Source organism: Carassius gibelio, chromosome A8, assembly GCF_023724105.1.
Source record: "Carassius gibelio isolate Cgi1373 ecotype wild population from Czech Republic chromosome A8, carGib1.2-hapl.c, whole genome shotgun sequence".
Taxonomy (NCBI): Eukaryota; Metazoa; Chordata; class Actinopteri; order Cypriniformes; family Cyprinidae; genus Carassius; species Carassius gibelio.
Window position 1 is genome coordinate 12,380,735 of NC_068378.1, and position 14,701 is coordinate 12,395,435.

The 14,701-nt window shown below is 37.6% G+C and overlaps 1 protein-coding gene across 1 annotated transcript; it reads right to left on the minus strand.

Moving 5' to 3' along the window:
* Positions 1-335: 335 nt before the first annotated feature.
* LOC128018121 (uncharacterized) lies at positions 336-14,151 on the minus strand. The gene is made up of 6 exons (XM_052603493.1): positions 13,962-14,151; positions 11,907-12,913; positions 11,300-11,369; positions 8,073-8,250; positions 4,963-5,128; positions 336-1,550 (listed from the first exon to the last, which is right to left on the minus strand). Exons 1-5 carry the CDS (start codon positions 14,149-14,151, stop codon positions 4,969-4,971), a joined length of 1,605 nt encoding a protein of 534 aa, XP_052459453.1. The 3' UTR covers positions 336-1,550; positions 4,963-4,968.
* Positions 14,152-14,701: the final 550 nt, after the last annotated feature.

Genomic DNA, 14,701 nt, shown 5'->3' on the forward strand with positions numbered 1-14,701 from the left:
ATGTGTTCCGACTGAATGGAATCAGAGTCTGAAGCTGAAAAATTGAGTCTCTGACCATCATACACTTTACGATTTTCTAATAAATCTGTCTACTAAAATCTGCAAATCTGCAATTCGGCAACTATCATCAACTTGTTCTGTTCGGACTGTAAATATGAGAAAAATTATTAGAGTGAAGAACATTCTAAAAGTCTGAGAAACCTTTTTTGTTTTTTACTATAAAGAGCTTATTGTGCAGTTTATGTGTGTAGTTAAGAAAACCAGTGTCCCATGAAGTGCTGGTCAGGGATATAACAATTTTTTTTATTTTTTATTTTTTACTTATGGATACACTGTAAAAAATTTACCGTAAAATTTACAGTAACTTACTGGCAACAATTAGCCAGTAAGTTACTGTGAACACGTTTTACAGTAAGGGTACTGTAATTCTATTTACAGTATTTTATGTATACACTGTGAAATCAAAAACAATTAAATACTGTGATTTTAGTTGTATTTACAGTAACTTACTGGCTAATTGTTGCCAGTAAGTTACTGTGAATATGTTTTACAGTAAGGGTACTGTACTTCCATTTACAGTATTTTATGTATACACTGTGAAATCAAAAACAATTAAATACTGTGATTTTAGTTGTATTTACAGTAACTTACTGGCTAATTGTTGCCAGTAAGTTACTGTGAATACGTTTTACAGTAAGGGTACTGTACTTCCATTTACAGTATTTTGTGTATTCACTGTAAAATAAAAAAAACAATGAAACACTGTGATTTTAGTTGTATTTACATACAAAAAACAGTTAAGCACTGTTTTTATGTATTGTATGCAATACTGTACTATAAGCAGTAGATAACAGTTAATCACTGTAAATTCAGTTTCTCACTGTACAATTTAAATACTGTATCACTGTGACTTAATATTAGCCATCATTAAAAGAATCACCCATATTCTTAAACCCTGCAATCAACTGCAGACAATAAGAAAATTGTTAACAGTTATTTATTTAAAAACATTTGGTGAACAGGAATGACAAAACAGGTACAACATAAAGGGATAATTGACACTGGACAACATGCCATTATGCCATCCAAAGTTAACGAACATTCTGTGTTTGTAATTTTTAATGGCGTGAAGTCTATTATCTGCGTATTCTACTGTTGCTAAATTTAATTACTGACTTAAGAAAATTTTACAAAACGAGGCTATTTCATTACAAGTTTTGTAAAGTTACAGAGCAAACTGTTACTAGTTCATTCACTAGTTCCACATGACTGGTTGCTATGGCAGAACAATAACACAAATTGATACAACACGGTCAAAATATTTAACTACTTTGAAGCTTTTTAAATAACTGATTATTACCACATTCTAAAGAGTAATAAATAACACTATGGCAATACTGAAATAAAATAAAACATTGAACATTTAAAAAAAAAAAAAAAAAATTTAACATTTGCATGAACATTTAAAACAGAAAGGAAAATAAACTTCCCCTGCCACTATGGCCTCTTGCATGCCCTGACCTTGGAGACCTAGAATCCTAGTTGGAGCCCTGAAATTAAAGAAGAAAACACATTAGATCAGCTGAATGGTTTCGAAAATGGTAAAACTAAACTGTTTAACTCTGGGGGAGTTGTAAAATTTCCAAAAAAAGTGGAGTGTTCTTTTAACAAATACAACTTTTTATTTTAATAATGTAGGCTACTAGTAAATAGTGAAATTAACATTTAGAAAAATTAATAAATGCTGTAGAAGTGCAGTTTATTATTAGTTAATGTTAACTAATGTAGTTAACCAGTTTAATAAATCGAACCATATTGTAAAGTGTTACCAATTTGTTATACACCGATTCAGACGACTCGCGAGTTCAGTGTTGGACAGATCAGTTGTTTTAACCATTCATTAAATGTAATCGGTTCAAATAAGTCATTAGTTCGAGAATCGGACGTGTCAGTAGCGGACTATGGCACGCGCTTTATTATCCCGGGAGTTTAGGACATTGCACAAGATTTTTGTCAACACAGGAAACATTTCATCACTGGATAGTTTTTTGTTTGTTTATTGAAAGTGTTTATATTTCAGGTGATGCAGAACAATTTTCAGAGTACATAAGGCAACGTTTTCTTTAGCACAATTCACACCCAGCGGTAATTCAGGGGAAACAAAATCTCTGAATGCTCGACATGAACTTCGGTCTTCCGATCTTTTACCATCATGTCAATTCTCAATTGATTTTGATTAATATTTAGATTTACATTTAAGCATTTAGCAGATGCTTTTATCCAAAGCGACTTGCAGTGCATTCAGGCTAACATTTATTTCCTAACATGTGTTCCCCTGGGAATTGAACCCATAACCTTTTGCGCTGCTAACGCAATGCTCTACACCACTGAGCCACAGGAACATGCCTGAGGGAGCGAGAGAGAGCAAGACAGTTTGACGACTGTGAGAGTGCATGCGCGGCCAGGGCTCTCTGCTCGTTCTATCAGTAACATGCGCCCTGTCACAAGTGCAGCAGTCATCTACATCACACCATTCAAATGGCTTTGGCGGGACAAAAATTCGTTTTGGCGGCTGAGAGAAATGGAGGGTGAGTTAATAATTTTCTTTTAACTGAATAATGAAACGCAATTCAGACCCTGATATTTATCTATCACCCAAAAGCCGGTATTAGTTTTCCTACACTGTTCATAGGCTTGCAGCCTCCATGTTACAGCTAATGCTGTGAGATTTTATGCATGTTAAATCTTAAACATAAAATAACCTGATCATGTTTGATCAAGGCAAGCGACTGTTCTGACTTGCATAAAAATCCTCTCTATTCATTTGAAATATAGAGTTGGGTTCTGTTTTAATATACCCAAGTGTACCTAAAATAAAAAGAGTTTAATATACAGGTTTGTGGCTCTTAATTTCTTATTATTAATTTAAAATCAAGAATCGAAAGCTTGCGAATCGAAATCGAATTGGAATATCTGAATCGTTAAGGTTATAATGGTATTACTACTCTTACCGATACGGCTTCGATCGATCGATCCGATACTTTAACGGTATTCTTGTCGGTACTCTTTGATAAATATTATATATATATATATATATATATATATATATATATATATATATATATATATATATATTATATATATACATAACAAGAGATAAACAATTAACAAAGATACACATTATATAGGCCTACACAGTGCTTTCATTTCAGGAAGGTCTACTACTGTTCAGGTATGGTCTAAACAGAATTCTAGTAAAGCAATCAAATGTAAAATAACGCTGCATCGTTTATCATAGATAGATTAATGCTTATTAAAGCTGAAGTTATTCATTTAAGCCTTTTTTTTGTTTAATTCACAGTAATGGTGCAATCGTCAGCATGTTTATTAGACACTGACCCTTTAAGACCGAGTGCAGATCTAATAGGCGACTGATGCGCTATATTTTCTGACAACTATTTCCATACCTACGTCCATTTTAGACATATTTTTGTGTACATTTGCTAGTTTAGATGTGCACATGAAACTGAAAGTATAATTTGCTCATCTCGTTGCGTGCGCCACCTTGGGAACAGCATCTCATGAGCATATTTTTGTGCTATTAATAGCTCTTTTTATTATTAAACGCGTCTCCACAATTTAGCAACAGTAGCTAGACTGCATTTTACAACAATCACTGAATGCTGAATCTGATTCTGTCGTTACGTTTAAGTTTTAGGGAAAAATGAGAGCGTAGCCTACTGCTGCAAAGGGAATTAAGTTGCGCTATACAGAATGCAGCTATAGTTTTTAATGGTTTTACCTCAAATATATTATTATTATAATCTTTGGAAGCCAAAATCTAAAATAAAATCAGAGTAATCACAAATCTGAAGTGTAACCAGGCTATGTTTGAATGTTTAGTTCTGTCCTCCAACGTCACTCATTAGGGCTGTCATGTGCGCACTGTGGAGATCTCTCTGTCTCGGACTGCGAATAGCAAAAATGCATCACAGACAAATGGTTTAATATTATGGTATATAGAAAAGGTTGGCGAAATAAAACGTCTTTATAGCAATAATAACATTACGTGTATTTTTCCAAGTACCAACAGCATAACCGATAACGTCCGAGCTTATCGATACAGCGGTCTTTCAAAATTCAGCCCCGGGGCCCGTTTAATACCAGCTTTCGGTACCCACCCCTACCCAGCCCTATATGTTAATGGAATATTTTTATGAATGAAGGCGTGTATCACTGATATTAGTAATATAGCTACTGATGTCTCGATGAAAATGTTTAAGAATCAGTATCAGTTTTGCAAAAATGAGAATCAATTAAAATAAAAAAAATCTATATTTTTTTACCCAGCCCTAATAAATAAGGTAACAGTTTATGTTTTACTTACATATATGATTTAGTCAATCAAGAGCAATCAACAAGTCTCTCTCTCTCGTCAGTTAACGTTGATAAGCTACATTGTCTTGTTTGACTTTCTTTGCCATATACATCTGACTGAACTACAAACTTTCCAATGACGTTTGGATAAATGGATGCGCTCAATTAGCTCACGCGTCTGTCCCGCTGCACGCTCAAGCCACAGCACGTTTTTCTCTTATCAGCTCGCGCACCAAAGCAATGTGTGTTACTATATTTCGTTTAATATTTCACTAGTAAGATAGATTTACTTCATATACTGCCTTTTTTATCCCCATTATACCCTCTGTTGTCAGTGTTTCTTTTTCTAAACACAAACACTATTTACACGCCTGGTATCGGTTGTTGGTATCGGAGTAAAAAAAATCATTTTTACGAGTACGAGAACATTGAGCTTAGTATCGGCCCGATATCGATACCAGTATTGGTGCATTCCTAATAATTATTATTATTATTATCAAATTATGATTAATTATATTAAACCCACAGATACCTATATTATTAATTGTATTATAATTATTATTAAAGCTATTATCAGAACCTCACCTGTATCTAGTCAGTTAGCAAATAGAACTCCGTGAAGTCCCTGATGAAGGAGATTACATGGGGGTTCATGTATGAAGTCTTCCGCTTCACCACTCTCCCAGTCGTCTTGCTCATCTGCTCCTTGGCAGTGCACTTGTTGGAGTCAGGATTAATCCTGACTAAAAACCTATGAACATGAGTATAGGAATTAGGGGATGGGACAATATGCGCACATTAATGAATAACTGTAAGTGCAGTGAGCAATGTAGAATCATACATAAAGGCCAGCTGACAGAGGCATTTCACATCTCAACAGGAGTTAGTCAAGGCTGTCTACTTTCTCGATTACCATTCCTCTTCGAAGGACGACTAGATCATGCGGCCGACTAGATCATGCAGCCGACTAGATCATGCTGCAAGCCACTGACAACAGGCGCAATGGGATCCAATGGACCCCATTTACACAACTGGACGACCTAGACTTTGCAGATTATATCACATTACTGTCCCAAAAACACCAACAAATGTAAGAGAAACTGAGAGGGGTAGAACAGAAGTCAGCTGAGACAGGTCTCCACATTAGCACAACGACCAAAGTGCAAACAGAAAGACACTGGCCAGCTTGATGGTTAACCACAAGAATGGGCAAGGCAAGAGCTGCATTTGACACTCAAGACCAAACTACGGCTATTCGACTCAAGCATTAACACCATACTCCTTTAAAGATCTGAGACGTGGAAAACAACAGAGAACCTCCTGAACAAGCTACAATTCTTCAACCAGAAGATATATTCTCAACATCAGATGGCCTGAAAAAAAAAAAATGAAGAATTAAGAGCTTAATTACTCCCAAAAGGTTTTATGTAAAAAATATAGTGTGTACATGCCCAACAGTCCTAAAGCATTCAAATTGTAAGGAGGCTTCAACCTACACTATTTAGATACTCAGATACTTTACATAATAGGGCTGGGCCATAAAACATTAACAATATGTATCGCGATAGACATGTAATCAATATCAATAAAAAATGCGTTTGATAAAACGTTCGATTTTTTTTTTCTTTGCATGAACAAAGGCACTCACTCACTGGTAACCTAGCAACATAGGGAGTAACACACTACCAGCCAATCATGTAACAGTTTAGTTGCACCATATTGTTGTCTTGTGTTGGATTCTTCAATAACAGAACTGACGTGGAGTGATAAGTGGAAAGCCTTGTTTGATCGGTGAGTGATGTAGATAAGATGACTGACTGCTGCGCCAATTCTGACAGGCAAGCGCATGTTACTGAGAGAACGAGCAGAGAGAGAAAGAGAGCCCCTCCTCCGGCATCGCGCGCACACTCTCACAGTCTTCAAACTGTCTTGCTCTCTCTCCCTTCTTCGCGCATATTAATTAAAATTGATATTACCATCAAAATCAATTGAGAACTGACACAATGATAGGTCGGAAGACCGAAGTTTCAGGTGAAGCATTCCGAGATTTTTTTCCCTGAATTACTGTTGGGTGTGAATTGTACTAAAATAACGTTGCCTTATCTTCTCTGAAAAGCGTTCAGCACATTCAGCTGACATAAACCACACTTTAAATAAACGACAAACACTATCCAGTGATGAAATGTGTTCTGTGTTAACACAAATCTTGTGCGATGTCCTAACTACTGGAATAATCACACGTGCTGTCACTGCGTCATGATAGGTGCGAATTATATTTTCCTGCTTTTTTGTCCTTTGCCAATCACACCTATGAATCAGAGGAAGGTTAAAGGATTAGTTCACCCCAAAATGAAAATTTCCTAATCATTTACTCACCCCAATGCCATCCAAGATATTCACGTCTTTCTTTATTCGATAGAAAATAAGTTTGAGGAAAACATTTCAGGATTTTTTTTTTAATTTAATGGACTTCAAATGGCAACTAACTCAGTTGGTTGCTATTGTTTCCTCAAAAAACTTAATTTCTTTTCCACTGAAGAAAGAAAGAAATTTTCATTTTGAGGTGAACTAATCCTTTAAGTTTAAAATAAAAATGTTTAAATGTAATATATTTTTCTCCTGGTCCTTATTTTAAATAGGTCATAAAAATATCAATAATTATCGATATCGACCAATATGAAACACTTATATTGTGATACAGTTTTCAGCCATATCGCCCAGCCCAATTACATAACATTTTAAATAGGGGTGTCAAAATTTATCGTTTCTACGATGCAGATGAGGACGATACGGTATCGTTTCAGTAATAGACCATAACAGATTATAATGTACTGACACTTTTCTGACGTCATTTGTCGCGGTAGCATACAATGGCAGAGGGAGGCGAGACGCGAGTGCGAGTAATTAAAGATGCTCCAACTACTTTTAAAGCCTACATCTGGGCACATTTCAGCTTTTATGAACAACCTGGTAAGCACATCCTGAAGAAGACGCACTTTGTGCGCTCATGTCACGCACAAATAGAATATGCAGGAGGTAATACCACTAACTTGATAAACCACGTTAGCCGTTTTCACCCCGAGCTGTTAACGCCTGGCAGAGTCTGATTGCTTTTAGAGATGCACGGACGAGCTCCAACGCTGAATCCACAGCCAAAAATAAATCATCCACCCGCCCCAACAATTTTCTCTGACTTAAGTATCCGCACCCGATGGTCAAATTACTATTATTCTGTGTTGTTATGCGTGATTATAAATGGATGATAGTTACCTTCAACAGCGGACTCAGCGACGGTTGATGCGTGCATCTTTAATGGTAACATAATACACCGATTAATAAACGCTGCTTTTAAATGAATATTTCTTTAAAACAATTTATATGAAAGATTTTTCTTTTCTTAATGGCATAAACAAGCTTTACTCCCAACTGGAATGTCACTGTTTCAACAGGCGAGCACACACACGCGCACTCATCACTTTTGAAGAAAAATGTCAAATTGAGTATGCGGTGCATCGCGATGCATTGAGATATCGAATTGAACTGAATCGATGACATGATAATCGTAATCGAACCGAACCGTGAGACCAGTGTCAGTTCACCCCCCCTAATTTTAAAGGGAGAAGATGATTTTGAACAGCTTTTCAATTGTCAATTTGCTTTTACACTGTAATCAAACTATTTAAGATAAAAAATACCTCTGAACAAACTCCAGTGTTGTGCTGGCTTCCACCTGATACTCTAGGTTGAATACATAGTAACAGGCGAAGAGAGCGGCCAAGGCAGTGGTGAAGTCTGCCATGTGAGCACCAGGTGGGATTACGACCCTCCCCTCGATCGACAGCATCCATTTTTTTGCAGTCAGGATTGTCTCTCCTTAGTAAAGACAAGAGTCATCACAAATTATATTTCATAGTAATACATTCTATAAAAGATTTTCTCCACATAAATTATTGTAAAAACAGGGCAAGGAGCATACATATCTTCGAAGCAATGCATTAAAGGGTTAGTTCAGCCAAAAATGAAAATTATGTCATTAATGACTCACCCTCATGTCGTTCCAAACCCATAAGACCTCCTTTTATTTTCGGAACACAGTTTAAGATATTTTAGGTTTAGTCCGAGAGCTCTCAGTCCCTCCATTGAAGCTGTGTGTACGGTCTACTGTCCATGTCCAGAAAGGTAATAAAAACATCATCAAAGTAGTCCGTGTGACATCAGATGGTCAGTTAGAATTTTTTGAAGCATCGAAAATACATTTTGGTCCAAAAATAGCAAAAACTACGACTTTATTCAGGATTGTCTTCTCTTCCGTGTCTGTTGTGAACGCGACTGTTGACGTACGACCCTGCTGACGTGTTTTCTGGTGCAACCAATAACAAAGAAAACACGTCAGCAGCATTGTACGTCAGGGGCGTCACTGCAGTGTTATGAACGCGCTCACAACAGACCCGGAAGAGAAGAAAATGCTGAATAAAGTCGTAATTTTTGTTATTTTTGTAGCAAAATGTATATTCGATGCTTCAACAAATTCTAACGGACCCTCTGATGTCACATGGACTACTTTGATGATGTTTTTATTACCTCTCTGGACGTTGACAGTATACCGTACATACATTCTCAATGGAGGGTCAGAAAGCTCTCGGACTAAACCTAAAATATCTTAAACTGTGTTACGAAGAGGTCTTATGGGTTTGGAACGACATGAGGGTGAGTCATTAATGACATAATTTTTATTTTTGGCTGAACTAACCCTTTAAAGGAACACTCCTTTTTTTGAAATAGGGCTTATTCACATTATTTCCTACATTTAGATAGGTGGGCAAATGCATTTTTGTGTCAGTGCATGCATTGTTTTAGTTTGACTGGGTCGGCGTTAGCTTAGCTTAGCACAATGAATGGAATCCTTTGTTGCCAGCTAGCATGGCCTGAGTAAAAGTGATCAAAAAAAAAAAAAAAAACCCACCTAATTACCTTAGGCGAAGCACTGCTACTTCGGCGCAGAGATATCACGCAACACATGAAATCCCACGACTTCCGTCAACATACCGGCGTGAATAGTAGCTGCCTGGCTATTTTCCTTACAGTACACGAATGGCGATGAACATGGCTGATTTTGAGAGAGACGAAGAGGGTGACTTCTCAGACAGTCAAGAACCAGAACCATACCTATTTGAACCAGAGTTTACAGAAGACGAGCTGCGTGCTTTGGAAATAGACAGGAGGAGGAGGTTGCGATCGCTCAACAGCCTGAGGACGTGAGGATGAGAGCCAACATGAACTGGTGGTGTGAATGTGGGGGAATATGCCAATCTATGCCGACGGAAATAGAGTGTCTGTGCTGTAGAGAGTGGGACATGTTTTTGCCATTGATGACCAGGCTCAACACGTCAGATCAAGATGAGCGTGCCCGAAGTTGTGTCACATCTACAGAGGATTTCACGGCGCTGATCCATTCTGCAGTACTCGATTTTTTTTTCCGGTGTGACAAAGTGAACTGGAAAAAACGCCCCACGTCGAATGGACCAAATGGACAGCTGTCCACAGAGTAAGTGATTATTTTAATCATGACGCATGTATAGATCGACCCATATTATACCTGTATTCACATAGAGTTGATGTTTTCATGTGTTGCATGATATCTCTGCGCCGAAGTAGCAGTGCTTCGCCTAAGCAGCAGTGCTTCGCCTGTGCTTCCCCATAATATAGTCCCAAGTCAATATCTGCCTAGGAAATCGCCTAGTGTTAATCTGGATCGCTATTTGTACTCGTTGTGAATACACAGGCCACAAGAAGTAATTAGGTGGGTTTTTAAAAAATTTTTGATCACTTTTACTCAGGCCATGCTAGCTGGCAACAAAGGATTCCATTCATTGTGCTAAGCTAAGCTAACGCCGACCCAATCAAACTAAAACAATGCATGCACTGACACAAAAATGCATTTGCCCACCTATCTAAATGCAGGAAATAATGTGAATAAGCCCCATTTCAAAAAACGGTGGAGTGTTCCTTTAAAGGATTAGTTCACCTCAAAATAAAAATTTCCTAATAATTTACTCACCCCAACGCCATCCAAGATATCCATGTCTTTCTTTCCTCAGTGGAAGAGAAATTAAGTCTGATTAAAACATTTCTGGATTTTTCTTCGAATAATGGACTTCAATTGTAACCAACGTTTTGAAGTCTAAATCAATGCAGTTTCAAAGATCTTTGAAGTGCTTCAACGGGCTGTGCAGGATCCCAGCTGAGGATTAGGGTCTTATCTAGCGAAATGATTGGTCATTTTCTAAAAAAAAAAATTATAATAATTTATATACTTTTTAACTACAATTGTTAGGATTGAGCTGGGAACTACATGTCGAAAGGTTGCGCTCGATATCGCCGGTGGAAATACACAAAGATGGTCGGCGAAATGGATCGCGACCTTTCGATGTGATGATGTAGTTCCCAGCTCAATCCTAACAATTGAACTGCATTGATTTGGACTTCAAAACGTTGGTTACAATTGAAGTACATTATTCAAAGAAAAATCCAGAAATGTTTTCCTCAGACTTAATTTCTCTTCCACTGAGGAAAGAAAGAGATGGATATCTTGGATGGCATTGGGGTGAGAGTAAATTATTAGGAAATTTTCATTTTGAGGTGAACTAATCCTTTAAGCAGCAATAACTGGTTTGGTGATAGAAAAACTATGAGTGATACAGGCATAGCAAGCAATCTGAAATAGCAATCACGACATTATAGGTGGCTACTAAAGATGAGAGATTACTCCACATAACTTAAGTTTTGGAGTGACTGTGCTGTTACTGACTGGTGCAGAAGCAGAGAATGACACAACACACATTCACTAGTGTTTTCCAGAAACTTTGCTTTGCTTGTGCCCTATACATTCAAAGGATTCGTAAACATTGAATGTGAAACTTACCAAGCATGATGATCCTTGGAGTGACTGGGAGAGACAGCTGGGCCTCTGCGTCTGCGGGAGTGGTAGTCTCCTATGCCAGCAAAGATAAGAGTTACTCGAAACAAGGTAGACTGTATATTATCTCTAGGATAGAAAAAGCTTTTTGAAATTTGTTAATAAGGAAGCAATGAGCAATGGTCCTTTTTTTTTTTTTGCTCTGAAGGTTTGTGAAAGGTTTACACAAAAAATTAACTAAGTACCACAATATCTTTATCAATTACAACACTACATCAATTTTCTCTTAATTAAAATATTGTGCTCACAGTGGACAACAGTGACTTTACCAAGCATTTACCCAGGAATTGAGATAGAAGCTTGCACCATGTGGGTTATATTGTGAGGTGAGGTCTATCAAGGAAAAAGTGCTCAACCACCAATAACATAAACCTGACACAAACCTGTATTTACTTGAAAAACTGGAGGTTCGTCAACCTGCATTAACAATTTGAGGGGGGGGGGGGGGGGGGGGGGGTTCACTCTAATCAGGGAAAATGATTCTTCCACAATAAATGTGACAATTAATTGTTGAAAACTCCAAATAAAAGATTTAAATAATTAAGGAACTTACATCAGCAATGAGAAAAATTGACTCCTCTTGCTCTTTGAAGTGTGCCAACATCACAAGCATCGCTGCTAGGCCATCAGATCCTTCTCGGTCCTTCTTTATGGCTTCCTTCAGAACAGCTCTTACTTCTTTCCTCCACTTTGTAATCTGACTACTGAAGAAATCCAGGAGTCTTTTACCCTTTTTGTCCATATCTTCATTCAGTCTTGTGTATAGTTCAACATTGGTGAGAGTGGTGAAGTGTGACAATAAAAACTTCTGTGAAAAGAGAAATGGCCACTCTTTACCCACATCCAGAATGCTTGGGGAAGGCTTTGCGTTGATGTATTCCCGCTGTTTGGCATAAGTGATTGCCATTAGGTCTTCTACCCTTCCTCTCTCAGCGCCCTTTAGTCCCTCTCGGCTGAATATATCAATCATCTCAAGCTTCTTTTCCTCTAATGATGCTGATGTTTCCCCATCTGGATAGTCCGCTGGCTGCCAACGAACACACCCATAACTGTCGATTCTTGCACATGTAGCTACTGCTGGCTGGTCATCATCACCATCCTCATCATCTCTCTGGGTGCGTTTGTGCTTCCTCAGACGGGAAAGAGGGTTGCCTCGATTCAAATATTCTACTCTGGTTTTGAGCTGATTTATAATGCTGAAATACCCACATCCAATTAGCTCCCCCTCTTCATTTTTGTCTAAAAAGCTATTTGGATATTTTTGAGTTATAGCTTTAGCCACTACCACACACTCTCTGCGAGTAGGGTTCAAGGAACGCTCTCTCATCGCATCAACAGTGACTTTTATCAAGTGTCTGCGGTCATCCGGAGCTGGCCTCTCACCAGCATCTACTGCTCTTCTAAGAGTCAGCCTCACTTTGTTCCATGGCACCTCAAAACTGTTCACCCATGCAGAGATGGGACTTATAGATGATATGGGGCATGTGCTGGAATAGGCAACTGACAGTGGCTCAGACGATGAAGGGCTCAGCTGGGGATTTGAAGGACCTGCATTACACACTGTGAAAGCACAGAATAGTCAGGTGAAAATAAGGTTTGACCCTAAAAAAAAAAATCTAACAAAAGGTTTCTTAGTGGTTTACAATAGTATCAGATGTACTTAAACTAAAACTTAAAAAATAAAATAAAATCAAAATGGTGGCCGTCAAGTCCTTATAGGTAGGTCAATATAGGGTTAAACCAACAAAATTTATATAAAATGTTTTTTTGTTTTGTTTTTTTGGATTCTGGTACAGTTCAAATAAACAAACTATAAAAAATACTAAATAACAGACTAAAATGTATTTAAATCTGATCTTGGGAAAAGGGTCATTTCAAAAATGGTTGTCATGGCTTCATCTCAATTACTAATCAGCCTAGATGGGTGATTTGAGGTCAACTGATGGCAAACAAGAAAATTATTTTACATGTTAACATTGATGTGTTCAATGTGATTCAATGTGTTTAAAAAAAGAGCAAATGCAATGCATGACTATGTGATCTGCATGGATGGGGGAATATGGGCAATATATTAAATGCTGTTTTCAATTGCAATGCGACCACTATCCTTCTGTACTGTATTGCACTGTTCTTACATACTTGGGCCTATAATCAAGTGATTAGGCTCTTTGGAAAGCTGTGGGTCTGTAGTTTTGCATGGAATAACTGTATCTAGTGCAGAGACAGCATTGCAGAGGCAAGAATATAGTTTTTATTTTTCCCGTATATACCATCTTTTATTTATTTTTTTTTATTTTTTTTTAAAGCAAATTTGGCTTTATATACTGCCATTAGCAAACAGCAAACTGCACATCCAGAAGGGCATTTATTGCCGTGGGGGATTTCAATAATTCTAACCTCAATCTGTACTCCTCAAGTTCTATCAACATGTCACCTGCCTGACCAAAGGGGACAGAATCTTGGACCAGGTATACACTAACATCCACATATAACCACTTTTTTTTTTTTTTTTTTTTTTACAAAATTATGATTGAATGATTGCGGATTTATTTAGTTATTAATTGTAGCGGATCAACTAATATATGTTAATTAAAAGAACTAATCTCACCTTTCAAGGAATGAATAATTTTTCTGCACTGAATGGGTGTGAGCAGATGTTTGATGTCATCTTCTTGAATAAACTGTAGATCATCTGGTCCTTCAACACCTACTTTCACCAACTCATTGACTAAAGTTTCAAGCTTTGCTTCATCTAGCTGTGGTAGCACGGCCTGTATTGCCTTCTCAATGGAGTCCATTACTCATTCTTCTGAAACACAGAATGATGCAGAGCAACACGATTAAGACCAAATTGATTATATACAGAAAGAGGGTAATAATCTGCAAGGTTCTCTACAGGCTGTTGGCTTTCCACAGCCTGACAAGGGTGTGGCACTGAACTTTCTTTTTTTATTTCTTTTTTTTTTTTTTTTTTTTTTGCTCGAAGTAGTGATGGTAAAGTTACTTACTGATTTTCTGAAAGTCCCGATAAGCAGTCTGTGAAGGATCCGCGATTCCAAGATGGAAACTCCGGCAGAGGCCACGGGTGGGAAAAATACATTAACGTTAAAGCCTGTGAAAACGTCTCCGTCGGAGCTCTCACGGAAACGTTTTCGCTGAATTCCTCTCAGGCAAAAAGTGAAAGATATCAACACAAAGACGAAAACAAAATAAATAACTTTACAACCAAAAGACAAATCCGTGTATAAAGAAACGTAAATTTGAGTAATAGTCTGTTATTAACGGAGCTTAACGTTAACGGCTGCGAAGACGTCTCCGTCGGAGCTCTCACGGAAACGTTGTCGCTGA